Source organism: Drosophila obscura, unplaced genomic scaffold, assembly GCF_018151105.1.
Source record: "Drosophila obscura isolate BZ-5 IFL unplaced genomic scaffold, ASM1815110v1 contig_4, whole genome shotgun sequence".
NCBI classification, from domain to species: domain Eukaryota; kingdom Metazoa; phylum Arthropoda; class Insecta; order Diptera; family Drosophilidae; genus Drosophila; species Drosophila obscura.
The window spans coordinates 11200374-11219677 of NW_024542828.1; the positions used below are offsets into that span (position 1 = coordinate 11200374).

At 47.9% G+C, this 19304-nt stretch overlaps 2 protein-coding genes across 6 annotated transcripts in view; one reads left to right on the plus strand and one right to left on the minus strand.

Moving 5' to 3' along the window:
- Positions 1 to 18710, plus strand: part of LOC111070107 (cadherin-87A) — a 62758-nt gene extending 44048 nt beyond the window's left edge. For all 3 annotated transcript variants that reach the window (XM_041595078.1, XM_022360429.2, XM_022360428.2), the window contains 14 exons: positions 10009 to 10071; positions 10137 to 10483; positions 10547 to 10692; positions 10754 to 11061; positions 11124 to 12217; positions 12447 to 13463; positions 13527 to 13577; positions 14549 to 15148; positions 15210 to 15808; positions 15872 to 16655; positions 16726 to 17001; positions 17061 to 17323; positions 17388 to 17721; positions 17785 to 18710. In XM_041595078.1, coding sequence (XP_041451012.1) covers positions 10009 to 10071; positions 10137 to 10483; positions 10547 to 10692; positions 10754 to 11061; positions 11124 to 12217; positions 12447 to 13463; positions 13527 to 13577; positions 14549 to 15148; positions 15210 to 15808; positions 15872 to 16655; positions 16726 to 17001; positions 17061 to 17323; positions 17388 to 17721; positions 17785 to 17859 — 5957 coding nt within the window. In that variant the 3' untranslated portion in view covers positions 17860 to 18710. The remainder of the gene's footprint in view (positions 1 to 10008; positions 10072 to 10136; positions 10484 to 10546; positions 10693 to 10753; positions 11062 to 11123; positions 12218 to 12446; positions 13464 to 13526; positions 13578 to 14548; positions 15149 to 15209; positions 15809 to 15871; positions 16656 to 16725; positions 17002 to 17060; positions 17324 to 17387; positions 17722 to 17784) is intronic.
- On the minus strand, positions 13651 to 14514 carry LOC111070115. 3 transcript variants are annotated; one of them, XM_022360436.2, is made up of 3 exons: positions 14192 to 14513; positions 13916 to 14116; positions 13651 to 13848 (listed from the first exon to the last, which is right to left on the minus strand). In XM_022360436.2, the coding sequence occupies exons 1-3, from the start codon at positions 14422 to 14424 to the stop codon at positions 13713 to 13715; spliced, it is 570 nt and encodes a 189-aa protein (XP_022216128.2). In that variant the 5' UTR covers positions 14425 to 14513; the 3' UTR covers positions 13651 to 13712. The 3 variants fall into 3 exon arrangements, with proteins under 3 accessions (XP_022216128.2, XP_022216130.1, XP_022216129.2); XM_022360438.2 differs by having other exon boundaries at positions 14188 to 14251; XM_022360437.2 differs by having other exon boundaries at positions 13768 to 13848; positions 13912 to 14116; positions 14192 to 14514.
- Positions 18711 to 19304: the final 594 nt, after the last annotated feature.

Here is a 19304-nt window from a genome sequence, read left to right on the forward strand (position 1 = left end):
GCTGTGGATGTAGGCAATTTGTTGATGAGATTTAATTAAGTTTATGTTCAATTAAAGCCTTGCTTTCTAGGCCACAACTCCAATCGATGGATGGATGGCTGGCTGGCTGGTGTTTCTTTGTTTGTCTCTGCATATAATTATAATTATCCAACCGTTATCATCAGAGATACATCCATTGAATCATGGGGGGGAGGGACAATGTATCTGTGTATCTATCTGAGTATCTGTGTGCTCTACTCTCCAGATGTAGAGTGTCAAACTCCACATCGAAGGAATGGGGCGGAACGTGTTTGCACTTGCCACCGCCTCGGGGGCTATTTAATGTCGGGAGTAGTGTAGATGGCAGGTCTTTGCCTGCCATTTGCTGTAATGCGATGCAAAGATGTTTGCTGCCCCACACGATGATGTTCGATTAATTTTGCAAAGATTGACGCTGAGTTTGGTGGCCTAGTAATTATGTGGGCGGCATTTGGGGCACGTACAGCAAACAGTGGCACGGCACGAAAGCAAACGTATAAAATACAAAATACGGGAAGGACTCCACCTGCCTCTAGGCTCTCTCTAGGCAGAAGTAGAAGGCCCTTAAGTAGTCGTCATCATCAGTCATGCGTGCGCAGATATTTTAAGTGCTTCCTCTTGGTGGAACGTGCCCCTGAGGAAGCTCCAGCCCCTTCCCATCGATAACCAAGTATCGGACTTTACGCAGAGCAACAGATAGACAGAGCGAGCGAGCGGAGAGAGATAGTCGATAGAGAGCACAGACAGAGGTTGCTGCCGCATTATAATATCGATGCAGGCTGGCAGGCAGGCCTCCGCTTCCGGGGCTCGTCCTTGAGTGCACCACCCCACCATCCGCCCATGCGATTTCCAATCTAACGGGTGAATCCTTTAGGCCTTTGCAAGCCTTCACTCCTGATTCCCCCTGCCACTGCCAATGGCACTGCCTCTCCACTGCCACTGGCAGGACTTAAGGGGCCATAATGAATGGACACTTGAAGCGCGTGAAAGGATAAAATTGCAGGGAAATTTACTCTCAAGTGGAGTTTGCAAAACTACGATAAATGTGGATAGAGTGAGAGGGGGCGGGCGGTGTGGGGTCTGTGGGATATATGGTTTATAGGGAAATGCAAAGAGAATCTAGAAAAGATAAAGCCATTGATTATCTACTTATAGCACTGCTGATTAGCGAAGAGTGCACTTAGCACATTGTTTAATCTGTAGAATAAGTATTCCCCATATCCAGAGATAGTGCTTGCACTTCCGGAAGATGAACGTCTGTAAAACGATTCTGCAATCGTTTCCCCTTCCGCATCGTTGTTGAATATCCCAGGGTATTCTCCTCTGTTGCTCGTGGCTTAGTGGCTCTGTTGTGGGATTATTAGTTGGGAGTACCCCAGCCACCCACCCACCCAATCTCCGTCCTGAGCATAATGGGTACGAGTATGTGCTGTATTATGTGCGCTTAAGCACCCACCACAGCAGAATGGCAGCAGTAGATTGCAGCGGCATTATACGAATCGCATTGCATTATAATGCCTCTGTCTCTGGCTCCTCCACTGATTGTTGTTCTTGTTGATTGTTTGGGGCTGGCTGCTGTGGGTGTGGCTTCCCACTGCCTCCCACAACCCAGAGACAATAGGTGTAGGTGTTTGTGTTGGTGTTTGTAGATGCGCTGCAGTGGTTATTCGCAGGGTGTGTTAAGCAGAGGGTAAGAGAAGTGCGAGAGCAATCGAGGCCATCGTGCATGATCAAACATGTTCGTACGCCTCCAAAATATATTTACCTTGCTTTAGCTTTCGTTGGAAGTTCTCCCGCAGCGTCTGCTGATAATGGAAATGAAGAGAGGGAACTGAAGAGAGAGAGTCATACGTGTATATGTCAGCAGAAAGAGAGGAATACAGTTCTCCTAAGCACCTCTACCCCTCGCACTCCTTGGCACTCCTCCCTCTCTACACTTCTCTCCCCTACCCAGCCTGCTGCCCCCAGAGAACAATGTGTTCAGAAATAATACAAAAAACAAACAAATGGATAAAGAAAAGAAAGAAAAATCTGCTTTTCTTTTGACGGGCAAAACACTGCATTAGAGAGCCGCCTCCTGACACTTAAAAAATACAAAAAAAAAAAGAAAAAGAAAAAGAAAAAGAAAAAAAAAGGAAACAAACAAACAATTAACCCTGCAATGCCAGCGGTGGGTGTGATGTGACCGCTTGACACTTGGCAAGAGGAGAAACAAAAGGAAAAGTGTCAAAGAAAAGTTGCTTTTGTTAAAGATAAAATTATGATAAGAGATGGGGTTTTTTTATGGCTGTATTTGAAGGATAATATTTTTGAGGATAATTAAGGACTTTCATGGAATTTCATGGATTATTTCTGTTAAAAAAAAGTGGGAAAAAACTCTAACTTTTGCCCAGTAAATTGTCTCTTTAAAAAATCTTAAGAACCTGCCCCTTTAGAGGGGTTAATATTCTGTGGGAGGCTGGAGGTGGGGCCTTCAAGGTCAGGCCTCGACTAATACATCACGGATCATTTATTTGAAATGCTCTCATCCTCGGGCTGCCACTCTGTCCCACTCCCTGGGGGGCATGGATTGTCAAGTGCATGAAATATTTCAAAACATTTCGGGGAGTGCAACTGGAGGGGGGTCTGTGTGTGTGTTTGACAAGCCTTCAAACTCCCGTTAAGCGGCGGCCACTCTTCAAGTGTGCCTGTGAAGAGGCACCACTGCTCTCCCGTTACCGTTCCCTCTCCTGCTTTTCCCTTTTCCATTTCGCAAAGAAAAGAAAAAGGAATTCGCAAGAAATTTCATTTCCTGGATGTTCCACGAGTGGAGGCCAGGCCCCTCCTGGACCTCGACCTGAAGCTCCTCCAGTCCACTCCACTCATTCATTTGGCTTTAACATAAAACCAATTTAAACTTGGCCCAAAGGCGAGGGATGGCGGTAGGGACGGGGAGCAATGGTGGGTTGCAGGAGGGGGCAGGGACTGTTTAACGTGCCTCAATATGCAGCAGACAGACAATAACAAACTACCTCTCGCATACACACACAAACAGAAAAAAGAGAAGAGAAACCATTTTAATTTCATTTCAGAGCGGAGTCGTAATTTTAAGTTCGAGTTTCCATTTGTGGGAGGAACAGAAGGGGTGGTAAGGGGCATGCTACCTGTCCCAGAGTGTGGGTCGGAGGGAGTAGGGAGTAAAAGCTGCCACTTAATACTCGTGGGAAAAACAACAATGAGAGTTGGAAAAAACCAAAGAGAGAGAGAGCAGAAGCAGCAGCAGTCGCAGGGGAGCAGGGGGAGGTGAAAACTTGATAATAACTTGAACTTTCCAGGCATCTTCCCAGGATTCTTTGGGGGGTTTGCTTTTGCTTTTTGGCTTTATTCCCTAAAACCCAAAAGTTTTGCCCCTGCCTCCGCACTGATGGAGGAATTTGTGGTTGTTGTGGGGGAGGATGTGGCACTGCCACTTGTTCTGCCACTGCCTCTCGTTCTCCCTTTCATAATTGCGGAATTGCTAGAGGATTGTGCAAAATTAAGCGACTCCTACGCCTCGTTTCGCTCTCCCATAACAAAAACAAGGCATCCTCTTAGGCGATAACGATTAAGGCAACAGATTTATGCACAGACACACACACACATGCGAGCCCCAACAGGTGCCAGCGCCACACCACAGGAGGAGGCCCAATCTTCTAACCCATCATCTCCTTTGGGCCCCAGCCTCTCCTCATCATCCTTTTGGTCCTCTCCCGTAGTTAAGTGCAGGCGCAATTTAAATTCCAAATTTGTTAAACTGTCACAAGTGTTTTGAATGCAAAATGAGGAAGTGGTCCACCCCGCCCCCTGCACCGCTCCACGGAGGGAAGACAGACAGTGTGGTACATGACGCTAGAGCAGAAGCTATAGAAATTTCGTCTATCAAAGCGAGTGAACTGCTGGAACTTCTCAGTGATATATATTTAAATAATATTTATTTTATATTCGGATTAATCTTTGGAGGAATGAAATGTAGTCCCAAAGAAGTATCCTTTTTGGCAAAGATTTAATTGAAATTAAAATATATTTGCGACTGTAAATTGTTTGTGGATTGTGGTCGGACCTTATGATTTTGTCACAAACTGTATTATACGAGAAAGTGCTAGAGGTGTGTGTGTGTGTGTGGGCGGCACGGGGGCACCGGGGCACGTGGCTAGGCGCATAATTATACAGCGAAAATCTGTGAAACCCATGCAGAAGCGATGAGCGATGGCTCAGAAGGAGGGTGAATGATGGGGGGGAAAAGTCAGGTGAACGTGAAAATTGCTTGGGAAAATAAAAAACCAAAAGAAAAGGAAACTTTGGCTTTTAGGATATTCTAGAGGAGAGGGAGGTGACTGCTGTGATGTGTCCTAAACAAACAGTGAGAAGCGTGAGGTGGTGGTGGAGGGGGAGAGGGTGCGCACGTTGAGTTACGTTGCCACACGCACGTCATGTGGCATGTGTAGGCGAGTGTTCGGTGTGTGTGTGTGGCGCTGCATGAGTAATAGTAATGATGTTGCCCCACTCAAGAAGTAGAACGTGGCATGCCCCAAAGAAGGCGCCATCGGGGCTTATGAATAAATTAAGAGGCCTCCTACCCCTACCCGCCGCTGGTTGAAATGGTGGAAAATGGGGACAGAAGGCGCAAATAAAAAAAGAGCAATTTAAATGCGAAACGAACGAAAAATGTTGTCCAAGGGAGGAATCTTCTGCCTGCAAGGAGTCGCTTCCAACGGAGAAGGTGCCGCCAAGAAGCAGATAATGTAGGCTAAGGGGCAAGGAGGGGCCACAGGAGCCGAGGCAGAGCTGGGGCAGATAAGGCCAGACTGAAGATAATTCCGTTTAAATAGAATCCCAGGCAAAAGGTGTCTGTCTGTACGCTCCACGCCATGCCCCTTGGGCGACACTTTGGGGCAAACAAACTGCAAGAAATAAAGAAAATGACGCCACTGACATCTCAGGGAATGGGGAGGGGACAGGGGCACTCGCACAGGTGATTTACATAGCATACTTAAGTGGAGCACTTTGTGAACTGCAGGACTCGCACCACCACGCTGGGGGGATATCATCATCATCAGAGCCATAACAAATGCTGCTACCCCGAACACAAAAAACAGCAGATGAAGAGACAGAGATAGAGTGGCAGAGAAGGGGAGAGCAAGGCAGAGAGGAGGCTAGGCTGCAGCCCCATCAGGGGAGCAGCAGCAGGAGAAGAGACAAATCATAAAAAAACGCATTTTGATGAATAAAATGTATTACAAGCGACCGAAAGACAGACAGACAGACGAACAGATGGAGAGCACAGGGTAAGGAGTTTGACATTTTTATTATATCACCAGAGACACGACCGACAGAGAAATCAGAGAGAAGCGACAGATGCTGGCAGCACGCGATGAAAGAAGGTGAAAACAGAGGGAAGAAACATTGATGAAATAAGCCAAAGGAGTGGGAGAGTGGGAGAAGGAGGATATGCCCATGAAATCGTAGTGGGAAGGGGAAACATCGATCAAAAAAGTGGAAAGAGTGGAAAGTAGATGACAGGAGCCAGTAGATGCACTGCAACCTGAAGAACACCCTAAAATGGAGATTATTTTTCAGTCTTTAATTTAAATTTAAATTATTTAAAATAGAATTAAAATTTAATAGGAATTAAACAATAGAAAATCATAAGAAATTAATGAATTATGATCGATTTCTGTGTGAATTTTCCCTTGGTTCCATTCACTAGCAAAAGGTAAAAACTCTGCCCAAAAGCCATAACCACCCTCGCAAATCCTAGCAATCCTGGCAAAGTACTTGAGTTTCCCCCCAAAACTTAAGGATTCGTTGGGTTGGAGGAAAAGTCAAGTGTCAGTCGGAGTCCCTGTGGCAGGATTAGCGACGACGAGGAAAAGCTTGCAACAGTCGCGGGACAACAAACAAGTTTTGCGCATTAGTCGTCGTCGTACCCAACAAAATCCAAAATTCTATGGAAATCCAAGGGGAGTCCTTGGAGCGCACCTAATTCAATTATTATTGGTCCTGGGAGGAGAAGGAGGTTCCAGGACACACGCGCTCTCGGTCTCGTACTCGCTGGAGTGTAGGAAATATATTTCAGAATAAGTAAATATGATTTATTATGTTTGACGTCGTGGACACAACCCTAAAGAGAAAATAAAAAGGGGAAACTTCCCTCAGGGAGCAGGCAATCTGCTCCACAGCCTCGAAGGATTGCTGCCAGCACACGGCACACGACACCAGGGAGACTCCTTTTTTACGAGCCAAAAGGAGTCATAGGGGAATTGTATTTGCCCCCCTGGGGTGGAGGAACTCCTGGGCAAAGGCTTGTGGGTCATCAACAGGTGAAAGGAGGCTTTGGGCTTTGGGTTTGACAAACATGAAAGGGAAATGTGGGAAATGTGCGCCAATGCAATTTAAATTTACTGTATGATTGATATTGGTTATGCAATGAACACGACACGCGTATCGAGTGTATCTGCAGATACATACATACATATATACTCACATATTGTATGGATATATGTATATTCTTTTGCTGCTTTCAAGCCTTAATGGATGTGATATAATATTGACACAGGGCGAGCCAGGAGAGATTTCCCGGGTGCCCTCAAAAAAATGATTGCCAGGAGATTTCCGGACTATTAGCGCGGGCTCCACAAGATTGTGGGGGCCCAGAAAATTGCGAAATTTATGGGGAAATCGGATGGAAAGCAAAGCTCTTTGGCTCTGACTATAGCTCTGCCTGAGAGTCAGGCGCACAATGAAGTCAACAGAGAATTCCCAAAGAGTTTAAGGCGAATGAATGATTATGGAAGTCATTCACATGATTGTTGGAAAGAGTTTAAGGTTGATTTTTATGAGATTTACTCTCAGATTAATAACGTGAATGATTGAGCCAGAGATCAGATTGGGGAAGGAGAGGATAAGTTGAAGTAAGTCGTTGGATATCTTAGATGTGCAATGAACTCGTAATCATAATTATCCTCGTTATTAATTGTCTCCCGTATCATTTAATGCATCAAAATGAGTCACAAAATTCATATTTAATCCACTCCAAAGTCCGTCTCTTCTCTCTCTCTCTCTCGTTTTTCTCTCTTTTAATTTCTAATTATCTCATGGGTCATTTCACACATTTAAATATTAGACCAGTTCTTCCTCTCTCCCACTCTCTGTTAAATCCCCCATTAAATATTAACCACCCAAAGAAGTTTCCGCTTTTAATATGCTCCATTAGAGCTTTCACTAAGCTTTATTTAGTCCTCGTTAGTTTTTGTTTTTGTTTTGCGTGTTTTAGTAGGATTTCCCAAGCGGTTTCTCTGGGGCCGAAAATTGTGCAAATTGATTAATTGCCAAATTCCTTGAACCATAAATAATTTAGAGAATAATTTAAATAGAGGCAGAGCCAGAACAGCAACAGCTGTCGAATGTTGCACAGGGAGGGGAGAAATGTTTAAACTTTCACTCGAAGAAATGCCTCGAATTGCGAATGTTGTGTGGCATAGCCAGGGATATTTAAATGCATATTTAACGGCCACAACAGAAATATTTGCATATTTGATTGTATTTTAAACACAAGAATGGATGCGAATATGATGGAAATTCTTGACATATTTCCCCCAATTTCCATTGAAAATTCACAGAGGTAAAAGTTTGGCAAAGTATTTTTTGTGGGGCATTAGTTGGGGGCGCTTGGCTTCCACACAGGCTGGAAGAAGACTATGCATGGGGCTCTGGCTCTCCTTTGGGTGTCCTGTTTCGGGGATTCTCCTGGATGTCCTGTGTAATCCCCCTAGATTATCGCACAATGGTGGTGCCACACATGCCACACAAACATTTATTCAGTGAAACGTGCAACGTAATATGATTTAGAATAAACCATAAATTCACCCACACACACACAGAGAGAATTGTAGTTCTAATCAGCGAAAGGACAAAGCGATATATCCACAGGAGCAGCCACACAGGATTAATAGAGCGAGGAGTTCTCATGGGGAGCGGGGACTGTGGCAGCAGGGAGGTGGAATGCAACCAGTTGAATATGGAATTGAATTTATATATTGAACATTTCTGTGGCAGTACGAGAGAGAGTAGCAAAGGGTCCATCAGGCTGCGCCATGAAGAGATCTTCGATCGATGAAGAAAGTGTATAAGAGAGATACGGAATAGTCTGATGATAGTCTGCTATATTTAGAATATGATTTAGAAGAAAATGTTGATAATTGTAGATGCCCCTTGCTGACTGGTTTCCCCTTGGGATCAGATCAGGCCAATCGAGATGATTTCATTAGCAAATATCCATCAGTTTCCGCTTAACTTTTTTCAAGAGTCCCCCCACTCTCCCCCTCCTCCAAAAGCGAGCGAAAGCCTTTAGCATTTTCCCCATTGAAACTTTCTGAACCCAAAAAAGTTGACTGTTGAGGACAACAAAAATATAGTCAAAATTTGTGTCGTGCCCGAGAGTTTATTTGCCATTAGAAGAGGAGTATCTGTATCTCGGGTTCCATACCCCAAAATAACTTTCAAAGGGAGATTTACGGGGGGATGGAGAGGTGCAGGCGCAGGGGTTAAGGGTTAAAGTTGAAGGGTCAGCGGTTCCAGCATTAACTTAAAGTCCAAGCCCCCGTAACGAACCGAACGAACGAACGAACGAACGATGGAGCCCATCGCCTAATCCTAAAATGTTCAGTTTATGGTCGAAGTGGCCAAGCGACTGGGGAAAATGCTCTTCTCTCTTTCCTCTTAGGTGGAATTTATGGACCCCAGTGAACACAGACACACACATGCTTTCCCCACACATATCCTTGGGTATATATCCTTGTTGTATATTTAAAGAGAGAGAAGAGGAGCGGAGTGAGTATACATTCTCCGTCTGGGTAACCCATTCTGCGGAGGTCCAGTGTGTTGTGTTGTCTGCAAATAAACACACACAAAACACGGCCCAAACTGAAAATATTTAGTCGGGCTTTTATGCATAACTAATTGGCTCTGGCTCTGGCTCTGGGTCCCAGGTTCCAGCATCCAGCATCCAGCTCCTGTTGCTGCTGCTGCTGCCTCCTGTATGTGTGTTTGTGTGTGTGGTCTGCTGGTGGCCAGATATACGTGTGTTCTGCCTCTGTGCCACTGGCCCACCCGCATGACTCTGGACCGGACTCTGCGTGCGTGCCGGACGCATCAGGAATGTTGGCGCCTTCAAGCGATTCCTTCCCCTTGCTAACCCAAACCCAAACCCCAATCACATCTCCAGTACCGTAGCGATCCCCAACCCGCAGTTAAAGTGCACAATTTGCCACATTGTTGCTTGTTCGTTTGGTTGTTGCCTCTGCCTCTGCCCCGCCCTGCATGTTGTTGCTTGTCATCAACATCGTTATGTTGTTATGGCCATCATCATCGCCCAGCATCTCTCTCTCTCTCTCTCTGCCTGTCCCTCTGTATCCCCATTATCATCGTTGTCACGCTCTTCTTCTCTCTGGAGAGAGAGAGAGAGAGAGAGAGAGAGAGTGAAAGAGAGGGTAAATGCATTGTCAGCTAATTGAATTTTCAGCACGATATGAAATTTAATTTATCGTTATTGTTATTGTTTTTGTTTAACGCCACAAAACAAACTGACACAAAAATTAGTAAGAGATACGATTAAATACACTGCAAGAAAAGCATAGAGGGGAGCATGGAATCGGCTTACTGAGCTTAATTTTAATTTTAGGCAGGAGCTATTATCCCCTAAGTAACTCTGTGTCTGTCCTAAAGCGACACAACTAAATTTTCTTACGTTTGGATTTCTGGCAGAAACCCAGAAACAACCATCAGAATGTCCTAAAAGATTTTCAGAAGTGAAGTGTTGCATATTTCTGTAAAGGGTATTCCGAAGTTGACTTCCTTTCTCGTTTTTTGTTCCCGTAGAGCATCTGTTGATTCTAGCTTATAGAAACCTTTTTTTTTTTTTTGTTGATTAAACAAACAATTTAACATGATTTTGTTTTTTGTTTTCTTTTGCAGGGCTCAAAATGAAGCATTTCCTGTGGCTGTTGATGCTATGCCTGGCCCAAGGGCTAGCAATGGGTACGTTATTTCCGAAATCAATCCCAAATCGGAGTTCCTACATCCTGCATTTTCTTTAATTGCAGGGGAAACCAATCTACCGCCGGTGTTTACTCAAACCCTAAACAACATTGTCCTGTACGAGAATGTGCCACTGGGCACAGATGTCTTTCGACTGGAAGGCTATGATCCGGAGGGCAGTGGCGTGACCTTTGGGGCCATTGGCTCTGATCATTTCAGCGTGGATCCCGTGTCGGGCAACATTACGCTCGTGAAGCCATTGGATCGCGAGGAGAAGGACAGTCTGACGTTTCTCGTTTCGATCAGGGATCGCGTGGATCCCGAGGGGGATTCAGAGAAGGATAATGTGGTGCAGCAGCCGATAACATTCATCATTTTGGATGAGAATGATAATCCACCAGAGTTTCAAAAGGTATGAGCGATCGATGCCTCCACGATCGGGGATCTCGAATGATCCTTTGTTCCGCTTTTGTAGACCCCCTATGAGGCAGATGTGAATGAGGATGCTGCCGTGGGGACGACCATCTTTGATAAGATTCTGGTTAAAGATCGGGATATAGTTGGCGACAGCTTGGATCTTAAGTGCCTGCCACAACAGCAGAGCCCGGAGGCATGCAGCAAGTAAGTATTTCCCTTGCAGGATATATCCCCTCTAATCTGTGATCCTTCACTTCCGCTTCAGATTCCGCTTGCAGCTGCTCAAGCGAGAGGCCACTGTCCTCACTGCCGCTGTGGTGCTGAATGACACGCTGAACTACAACCAAAGGATGATCTACCATTTCCAGATCGAGGCCAGCGACGGACTGCACAAAACCCAAACGACATTCGAGGCGAGGGTCAAGGATGTGCAGGACAAGCCGCCAGTGTTCCAGGGCTCCCTGTCGACGGTCATCGATGAGGATAGTCCCATTAATACTCTGGTACTCACTGTGCACGCCAGAGATGGAGACACTGGCGAGCCACGGAAGATTGTCTACGATCTGCTGACAAGTGAGAGGAGTCCCTTAATGCCGAGCAGTTTGATATTCAATCCTTTCTCTCCCCGAAACCAGATCCCAGCGACTACTTCCTGTTGGATTCCCACTCCGGAGAGCTGCGCACTGCCAAGCCTCTGGACAGAGAGGCACTCGAGGGCTCCACGGGGATCATCTCGCTGCTGATACGCGCCCGAGAGCTGGTCAATGGCGTGCCCTCCGACGATGCCCTGACGAGTGCCACGGCCAAGGCTACGGTGACGATCCGCGATGTCAACGACTCCCCGCCGATGTTCAATCGGAAGGAGTATGCCGTGTCCCTGGAGGAGAACACCTCACCAGGGACACCCCTGGCCCTGGATATGAGTGTGAGCGATGCGGATGTGGGAATCAATTCGAAATTCGCCCTGCGACTGGAGGATGTCTCGGGGGTGTTTGATGTGGAGCCGAAGCTCGTCACGGGCTACTCCCAGGTGAACATTCGCGTGGCGAACGGCACTCTGGACTACGAGAATCCCAACCAGCGAAAGTTCATTGTCCTGGTGATTGCAGAGGAGACGGACACCAGTCCGAAGCTCTCCTCGACGGCCACCATCACGGTGAGTGTCCTGGATGCCAACGACAACAAGCCCGTCTTCGAGCAGGAGAGCTATTCGGCCTCTGTATCCGAGGCAGCACTCCCTGGCCAGTACATTGCTACCATCACCGCCAGGGATGTGGATTCCGGTAGCTATGGCGACTCTGGCATCCGCTACAGTCTCTCCGGCACAGGAGCAGAGCTCTTCCACGTCAACGAGCAGACGGGCGTCATCAGCCTCGCCAATTGCCACGCCAACGCCAACGCCGCCACGAGCAACAGGCAGCAAAGGCGGAGGAGGAGACGTGACTTGTCCGACGAGCAGCAGGAGCATGAGGAGGAGGGCGGCAGCCTGGAAATGCTATCCATGGAGGAGGCGGTCGACCATAAAGCGGACACGCGAGAGATTAGCACAGAGCCCACCGTTCAATACACGCTAATCACACAGGCGCCTGCCACAACAGGAGCAGCTCCTGCCACAGCCAGAGGAGTTTCCCCTGCAACAGCATCTCCAGCTAGTGCTAATGACGACACGGCAGTGGAGACGACGTGTCTGGACTACGAAACGGATACCACGTACTTCTTGTCATACAAGGTGAGTGGTGACTCCTCGACTCCTGTCGAAGGATTTGTGTGTGTGTGCCCTTGTTTTGGGGGGTACTGTAACGATGGGCATGTCATACACAAAAAGTAGCAGAAAATGTAGACTTTAAGAAAGGTTAAAGATGGAACCGCAAGAGGCACATCGTCTTCCATTTGCTGCATAATCTTTTATTGGTTCTTTTATTTTTCGAATTCTACACCTCTCCTCTCCCCCTTTACAGGCCACCGATGACAATGGAAAGGGACAGACGGACAGGGTCTCGCTGCGGATATCCGTAACGGATGCCAATGACTCGCCACCCGTGTGCGAGAGTCCGCTCTACAGAGCCAGCGTGGATGAGGGCGCCCTTGTCTTTGATTCGCCACTAATCGTAAAGGCACGCGATGCAGACACCATGTCGAGCATCAGCTACAGGATCCGTGGCACAGAACAGGTGGAGGGGATCTTTGACATCGACAAGGAGACGGGACAGATCAGCATTCGTCCCAATGCCACGCTGGATGTGACCAACCTGAAGAGCGACCAACTGATCTTCGTGGTGGAGGCGAACGATGGCCTTTTCAGCGCCAACTGTGGCGTGAATATCACCGTGCGGGATGTGAACAATCATGCGCCCGAGTTCGAGCAGCACAGCTACAGCGCCGTCGTGGAGGAGAACTCGGAGATTGGGACGAGCGTGGAGCGGGTAAGGGCCACCGATTTGGACACCGGAAAGAACGCAGAGCTGCGCTACCGCATCCAGCAGGGGAGCTTCGATGACTTTGGCATTGACGAGCGCACTGGGGAGATCTTTGTGTCCCACAAACTCGACTACGATCGGAGGAATACCTACGCGCTGCAGGTGCAGGCCTCCGACCAGGGAACGCCCAGCCTCACGGGCACTGCCACCCTGACGATCAATGTGCAGAATAGCAACGACAAGGATCCCTACTTTGTGCCTGCCACACAGCACGCAGAGGTGCGAGCAGATGCCCCAACCGGACACCTGGTGTACACATTGATAGCTCTCGATCCAGATGTGGCAAGCCACAATGCGCTGGAGTTTGCGGCCACCGACGACATCACAGCCATCGACAAGGAGGGCAAGGAGCTGCCACACAACGACCGGTTCAAGGAGTACTTTGACATTGCGCGCAATGGCAGGGTGTTAGTCAAGACACAGCTGGATCGGAGTCTGTTTGCGGTGATGCGGATTAATGTACTGGTTACGGATAGCACGGCACCGAATGTACAGCAGGTAGGAGGACTCTAGGAGGCCATTTCGTGACTGTGTCTAAGCACCAACTCGCTTTCCTTACAGGGTCGCGGTCTGCTGATCATCCAGATAATAGATGTCAACAAGATTCCACCGGTAAGTACCAAATTCGTTCCTTAGGTGTTGATCCATCAGATCATCGACACAGAGAGAGAGAGAGAGAGAGGACTATTACTGCCCTTTAATTTAGGGTACGAATATCGTATCTAACAAAATATGCAACTATGGATGTTAATTTGAGGCTAAATTGAGGTTATTGATCTCAAATTCATTCATCGAGTCCTGGCTCAGGTCAACACTCTGCGCGTCCTCGATATTAAAGTTGTTTAGGTGAACCAATCGATTATGCTGATCCGTGTAGTAGTTCCTGCAGGCGAAAATATATCATTTATCGATCACTTATCGATAGATTTAAGTGAGAAGGACTAACTTACAAATTAGACAAGGCCCAAGTGATTTTTAACACCATTTTGGTGAGGAACACAACAAACACGGCCGTGCTCTTGGGAAAGAGGTAGCTGAGAAACCCATAGCCCAAAAGCAGTTCGTACAAATTGAGGATCACGCTGTTGATGGCCTGGACAATGATGGTGGGCATGAGCATCTCTGGCTGGGAGTTTGTCATTATGGGATAGCTGAAAGCACAAGGGGAATGACTAGTAAACCAAAAAAGGTGGGGTTCCAATGCGATGAGGATGGGATCCACCTACATGGCCACCACACTGGCCGTGAGTCCGGCAAAGGTCAGGATGAATCGTACCACGAGCAGGATAGTCGTCAGCCAGGTGAAGCACTCACGCAGCCATTTATCCTGCTCGGAGACATCCACCAGCCCCTTCACATCCTTTAGGTTCTCGTACAGTAGGTGGATGTTCAGGAAGTAGGCGTGGTAGAAGATGGAAAAGGTGTTCCAGAACAGCAGTTGCCTGTCTTGCTTGGTCATCTCTTGTGTGCGTTTCGGATCAGCAGTGGCGAGTCCTAAGGTCCTAGAGTTTATGATTGTATACGATTCTCTTTAAATTTTGATTGATTTTACTAATCCCACTTTAATCTGCATTCAACTGCAGCGCTTCAGTGCCCCTTGGAGTGCGGAACAGCCGCGGATCAAGCTACAAATGGTGGAGGAACAGCCCGTGGGCACTGTGCTCAGCATCCTGCAGGCCACAGATGAGGATTCGAGCATCGGGGAGTACAACATCACGGAGAACGAGTACTTTGCCATCAATCACACGAGTGGAGCGATCTACTCCGTCGCTCGCTTGGACTATGAGGACGTGAAGGAGGTTAAATTCCTGGTCACTGTCAGCGATACGGGTGTGCCTGCCCTGACCTCCACAGCGGATGTCGTGGTGGACATTATCAACCTGAACGACAACGAGCCGCGGTTCACCCACTCCGATTACTACTTCAACATCACCGAGAACTCCCCCCGCGGCACTGTGGCAGGAAAAGTGGAGGCCCAGGATGGGGATGTGGGTGTCTTTGGGGAGATCACGTACACGCTGATTGGGGAGAACGACAAGTACTTCAGCATCGATGCGTACACGGGCAATGTGATGGTTGCCAATGCCTCGATCCTCGATCGGGAGCAGATCAAGGAGCTCACGCTGTCGGTGGTGGCGCAGGACAAGGCGCCAGCTACAGTGCAGAAATCAGCCACAGCAACGGTGAGTGGAGCATCGATCAGTGGAGGATTCAACTGCAACTGCAACTCTTTCTCATCCACAGATCCACATCAACATTCTGGATGTCAACGACAATGCTCCCGTGTTCAGCCGTGAGATGTACAACTCAACGGTGGCGGAGAATGCCGCCCATCAGCCACCGGCAGCCCTGCTGCAAGTGGAAGCCATCGACCTGGACGAAGGACTCTACGGGGATGTGCGCTACATCATTACGGGCGGCAATGAGGCGGCACTCTTCAAGCTGGACGCCCAGTCGGGCATTGTCTATCCCGCTCAGAGTCTCGCGGGAAAGCATGGCGTCTACGAGCTGACAATCTCCGCACGCGACACCCAGGGATCGGGAACGATGGAGAGCACCACGAGGGCTGTGATTACAGTGATGCAAGTGAATCGCCATCGTCCGGAGTTTGTGATTCCCGCGCTGTACAACGCCACGATTGAGATACCTGGGGACATTGTGCAGCCCGACTATCTGCTGCTGACAGTCAAGGCGATGGATAATGACACGGAGGAGAACGGGCGGATCAGCTACCATCTGCAGGTGAACAATCAGAACCAGCAGGAGAACACAGAGTTCAAGATCAACGAGGCCACAGGGGAGCTGCGTGCCAGGCAGCAGCTCAATCGCAAGAACCGCGCAAAGTAAGCAAAGGAATCAATTACAAGGGAATCCTCGATTCATTCTGCACTCTTCTCTCCCTTTAGTTTCGACATCATTTTGGTGGCCAGGGATGCCGGCAATCCACCGTTCGAGTCACTGCGCCTCCTCACTGTGAGCATTGTGGATGCCAATGAGAATCGTCCCGAGTTTCCCGATGCCTCCAATCCCTACAAGGTGTCCATAAATGAGAATAGCGGGCGGGATGTGAAGATTGGACATATTCAGGCCGCTTCGAGGAGCAAACACAATCGGGACATTTTCTACTACATGCTGCTGGGCAACGAGGATGGGGCCTTCTATGTGGACAAAATAACGGGCGACATCTTCACCAACAAGAGCCTGGATCGCGAGGAAACGGATGCCTACACGCTGTACATTTTGGCCAGCATCAAGGCCGATCTGCATATATCCGAGGAGGAGCGTGCTTCTTTCTCCATTAAGACGCTCAATCGGGATAGCACGGTGGCCAAAGTGGCCATAACAGTGCTGGACGTCAATGACAATGCGCCCGAGTTCGAGAAGCCCATCTACTATGCGGGCGTCAATGCCAATGCGAAGATGAATGCGGCCATCACGCAGGTGAATGCCACGGATGCGGATCAGGGGAAGAACGCAAAGATCGAGTACATGATTGTGGCCTCGAATCTGTTCAAGTTCGGGGCCTCCAAGTCCACGGGCTCGATTGTCCCCAGTCCGTTTGCCATTTCGCAGGATGGAAGGATCACAGCGAACACGATCATGGCTGAGTACAACCAGGATCGCTTCGAGCTGGAGATTCTGGCTCGTGAATTGGAACAGCCACAGCGTTCGGTCAGCACCAAAGTGTTTGTAAGTACAAAGAATCCCCTAGAAGGCAAAATACGAGTAGTTTCATCTGTGAATCTCTCTCTCTCCATAGATCTGGGTCTTTGATGGGACACAATTGGTGCGCGTGATCCTATCGCGTCCGCCCGAGGAGGTGTACCAGGAGCAGGAGGAGATCATCGCGGAGTTGCGGAATGCCACACAGCATAGGATTATTGTCGATGAGATACGCTACCATCTGGATTCGGTGGGACGCATTCGCATGGACTGGTGCGACCTGTACTTTCATGCAGTGGATCCCCAAACCCAGCAGATTGCTCCCGTTGATGAGATACTCAAGGATATCGATAGGAACTATGATTACCTAAAGGTAAGGGCTCCATAGACGAAGGATTCTTTTCCGATTCTAACGCTTATTCTGTTTCTTAGGACTATTATGCTGGTTTTGCCATAGAGAATGTTGTGCCCGCCTACATAGCCATTGTCCAGGATGAGTTTGACCTCGCCGTAGCTGGGCTCGTGGCTCTGGTGATTGTCCTCTTTGTGGGCGTGATCAGCTTCATTGTGTTGTGCTGCTGCCTGAAACACTGGAACCTGTCGGTGCCCGTGGAGACGCGCCGCAAGGAGGCGCTGATCAAGAAGCAGATCATCGAGGACCTCAACACCACAGAGAATCCGCTCTGGATAGAACAGTGCGTATCATGACTGCCAGAAGGGAGTTGAAGTCTTCTTACTTTGTCCTCTTTAAATCGATAGAAAACTTAAGCTGTACGAGGAGCAGGAGCTCACCATGCAGGTCTTCTCAGAGCCCGATCACATCTCCACTTCGGAGGCCCCGGGCCATCTGGATCATCATCGCAGCTCGCTGGAGCAGGTCCACCATGTGGGCCAGACGGTGGACAACACATATGCCACCATCCAGCCGCGCAACAACCAGAATCGCCTCACGGGCGGAGCTGGCGGTGGCTCCCTGCGAAGCGGTGGGGCAGTCAGTGCCGGCGGCGTGGGCGGTGCAGGACTGCTGCTCGCTCGCGTGGATCCGCATGAGTTTGCGGACTATGCCACGCTGCGAAACAATCGAGCGCCTTCTGTGAGTAGCATAGGATTCGGCCCCCGCCAAAGTATTCCTTCTCATCTTTGTCTCATTTTGCAGCTCTACGAATTCACGGGTTCCACATTTCAGGCACCCATACGGGATGGCGACGATGCCGTGGCAGAGTTGATCTAAGCCCACGCTGGAGCCACCAGCCCCGAGAAAATGTGTAAATTATGTAGTAGCTATCTGTGTAGTGGATTCTCTGATCTGTGTTGCATGTCCTGAGTTCGCCGTTGCGTATAAACAATATGTTCTAGACACACACTCACACACGCACACACAGAATACTTATATATATAATGAGCGTACATATATACATGTATCGTATATAGAGCGTAGCCTGTATCTTGTATGCCAACGAATATATAGAGAACTCAACTAAAAACTAATCAAGAAAAAGAAGCATGAACAGAAGCAACAAGAACTACAACAACCCATAGAGGAATTTCTCCCGCATAAATAATGACAATAATATATATGTACTATTATATATTGAGAATGTCTAGCCGTAATGAAACGATATGATATGATATGAATATATAAAAGTTAAAATATGTACATGCTCATCCTCAGCTCACTCCACTTTATTGACTTTCGCGATATTAGTTTTAACACGTCTCGTACAGTCCCATGTCCAATGTGTGTCTACGGCCTAAGTTGTAATAACATTACCGATACAAAAAGACTAAATTATTTGCTCTTCCAATTCCGTGTTACGTATTACGTTTAGTTGTGCCGCCTAACATTTAGTTCTCTAGTTTATATAGTTTATAGTTTAATTAGCCAAACTTGCTCATATCCATAAGCATCACATCCATAAGTACATAAGTTTAGTTCGGAGAATTGGAATTGTGCAACGAATTATGTTTAAACTACTTTCCCCCGCTGTTCGAGTCCCGTCCCCCCCACGAACAGAGCCAGAAACTCATTTGTGTTTGCATTTACATAAAACATACCTATTATATAAATAAAATACAAATTTAACTAATCGAATGTGTTTTTATTATGAGTTTATCTCAGGGATGTTCCCCCGATCACAAGGCGGCGTGGTACGTCCAAATCACAATTTTTCCAAAAATGTACCCCACACTTTGACAGTCTGAATCCTCACTATTCTGGGACGGTGGGTCTTTCCCCAATCCTAGCCTATTTGGCCGAGATAAAGCGCCTCAAACATTTGACTGCCCAAATCGTTAAAATACTGGTTTTTTGTAATCAAGCTATATCTCAGCCATACAGCCGCCGATCTGGGCGTGGCATGTCTTTTTGTGATCGGGAGAGCTCTGTTCATCGATTGGCACACCGAAAAATACACTTCCAAGGAATACTGGTTTTCGCAAAAAGCATGATGGTTACATCATGATTTTTGCCGAATATCGGCCTCATTTTTGTGATCGATATTTTGATGCCGATCGATAGTCTGGATCCTGGCGATCCTTAAAAAGTAGGTCCTTCGAGGATCTGCTTTTATTTGGCCGAGATATAGCGCCACAAAAAATACTGGTTTTTATCATTTACGTTATATCTTGCCCATTTGTCTAGCGATTTGGTCGTACCACACCTTTTCGTGATTAGGA

Coding starts and splice junctions, on each gene's coding strand:
- LOC111070115 (XM_022360436.2), bottom strand. CDS start 14,424: ATGACCAAGCAAGACAGGCAACTGCTGTTCTGGAACACCTTTTCCATC. Junction 14,117..14,191: donor ACGGCCAGTGTGGTGGCCAT/GTAGGTGGATCC, acceptor TTGTGCTTTCAG/CTATCCCATAATGACAAACT. Junction 13,849..13,915: donor ACTTGGGCCTTGTCTAATTT/GTAAGTTAGTCC, acceptor TTTCGCCTGCAG/GAACTACTACACGGATCAGC.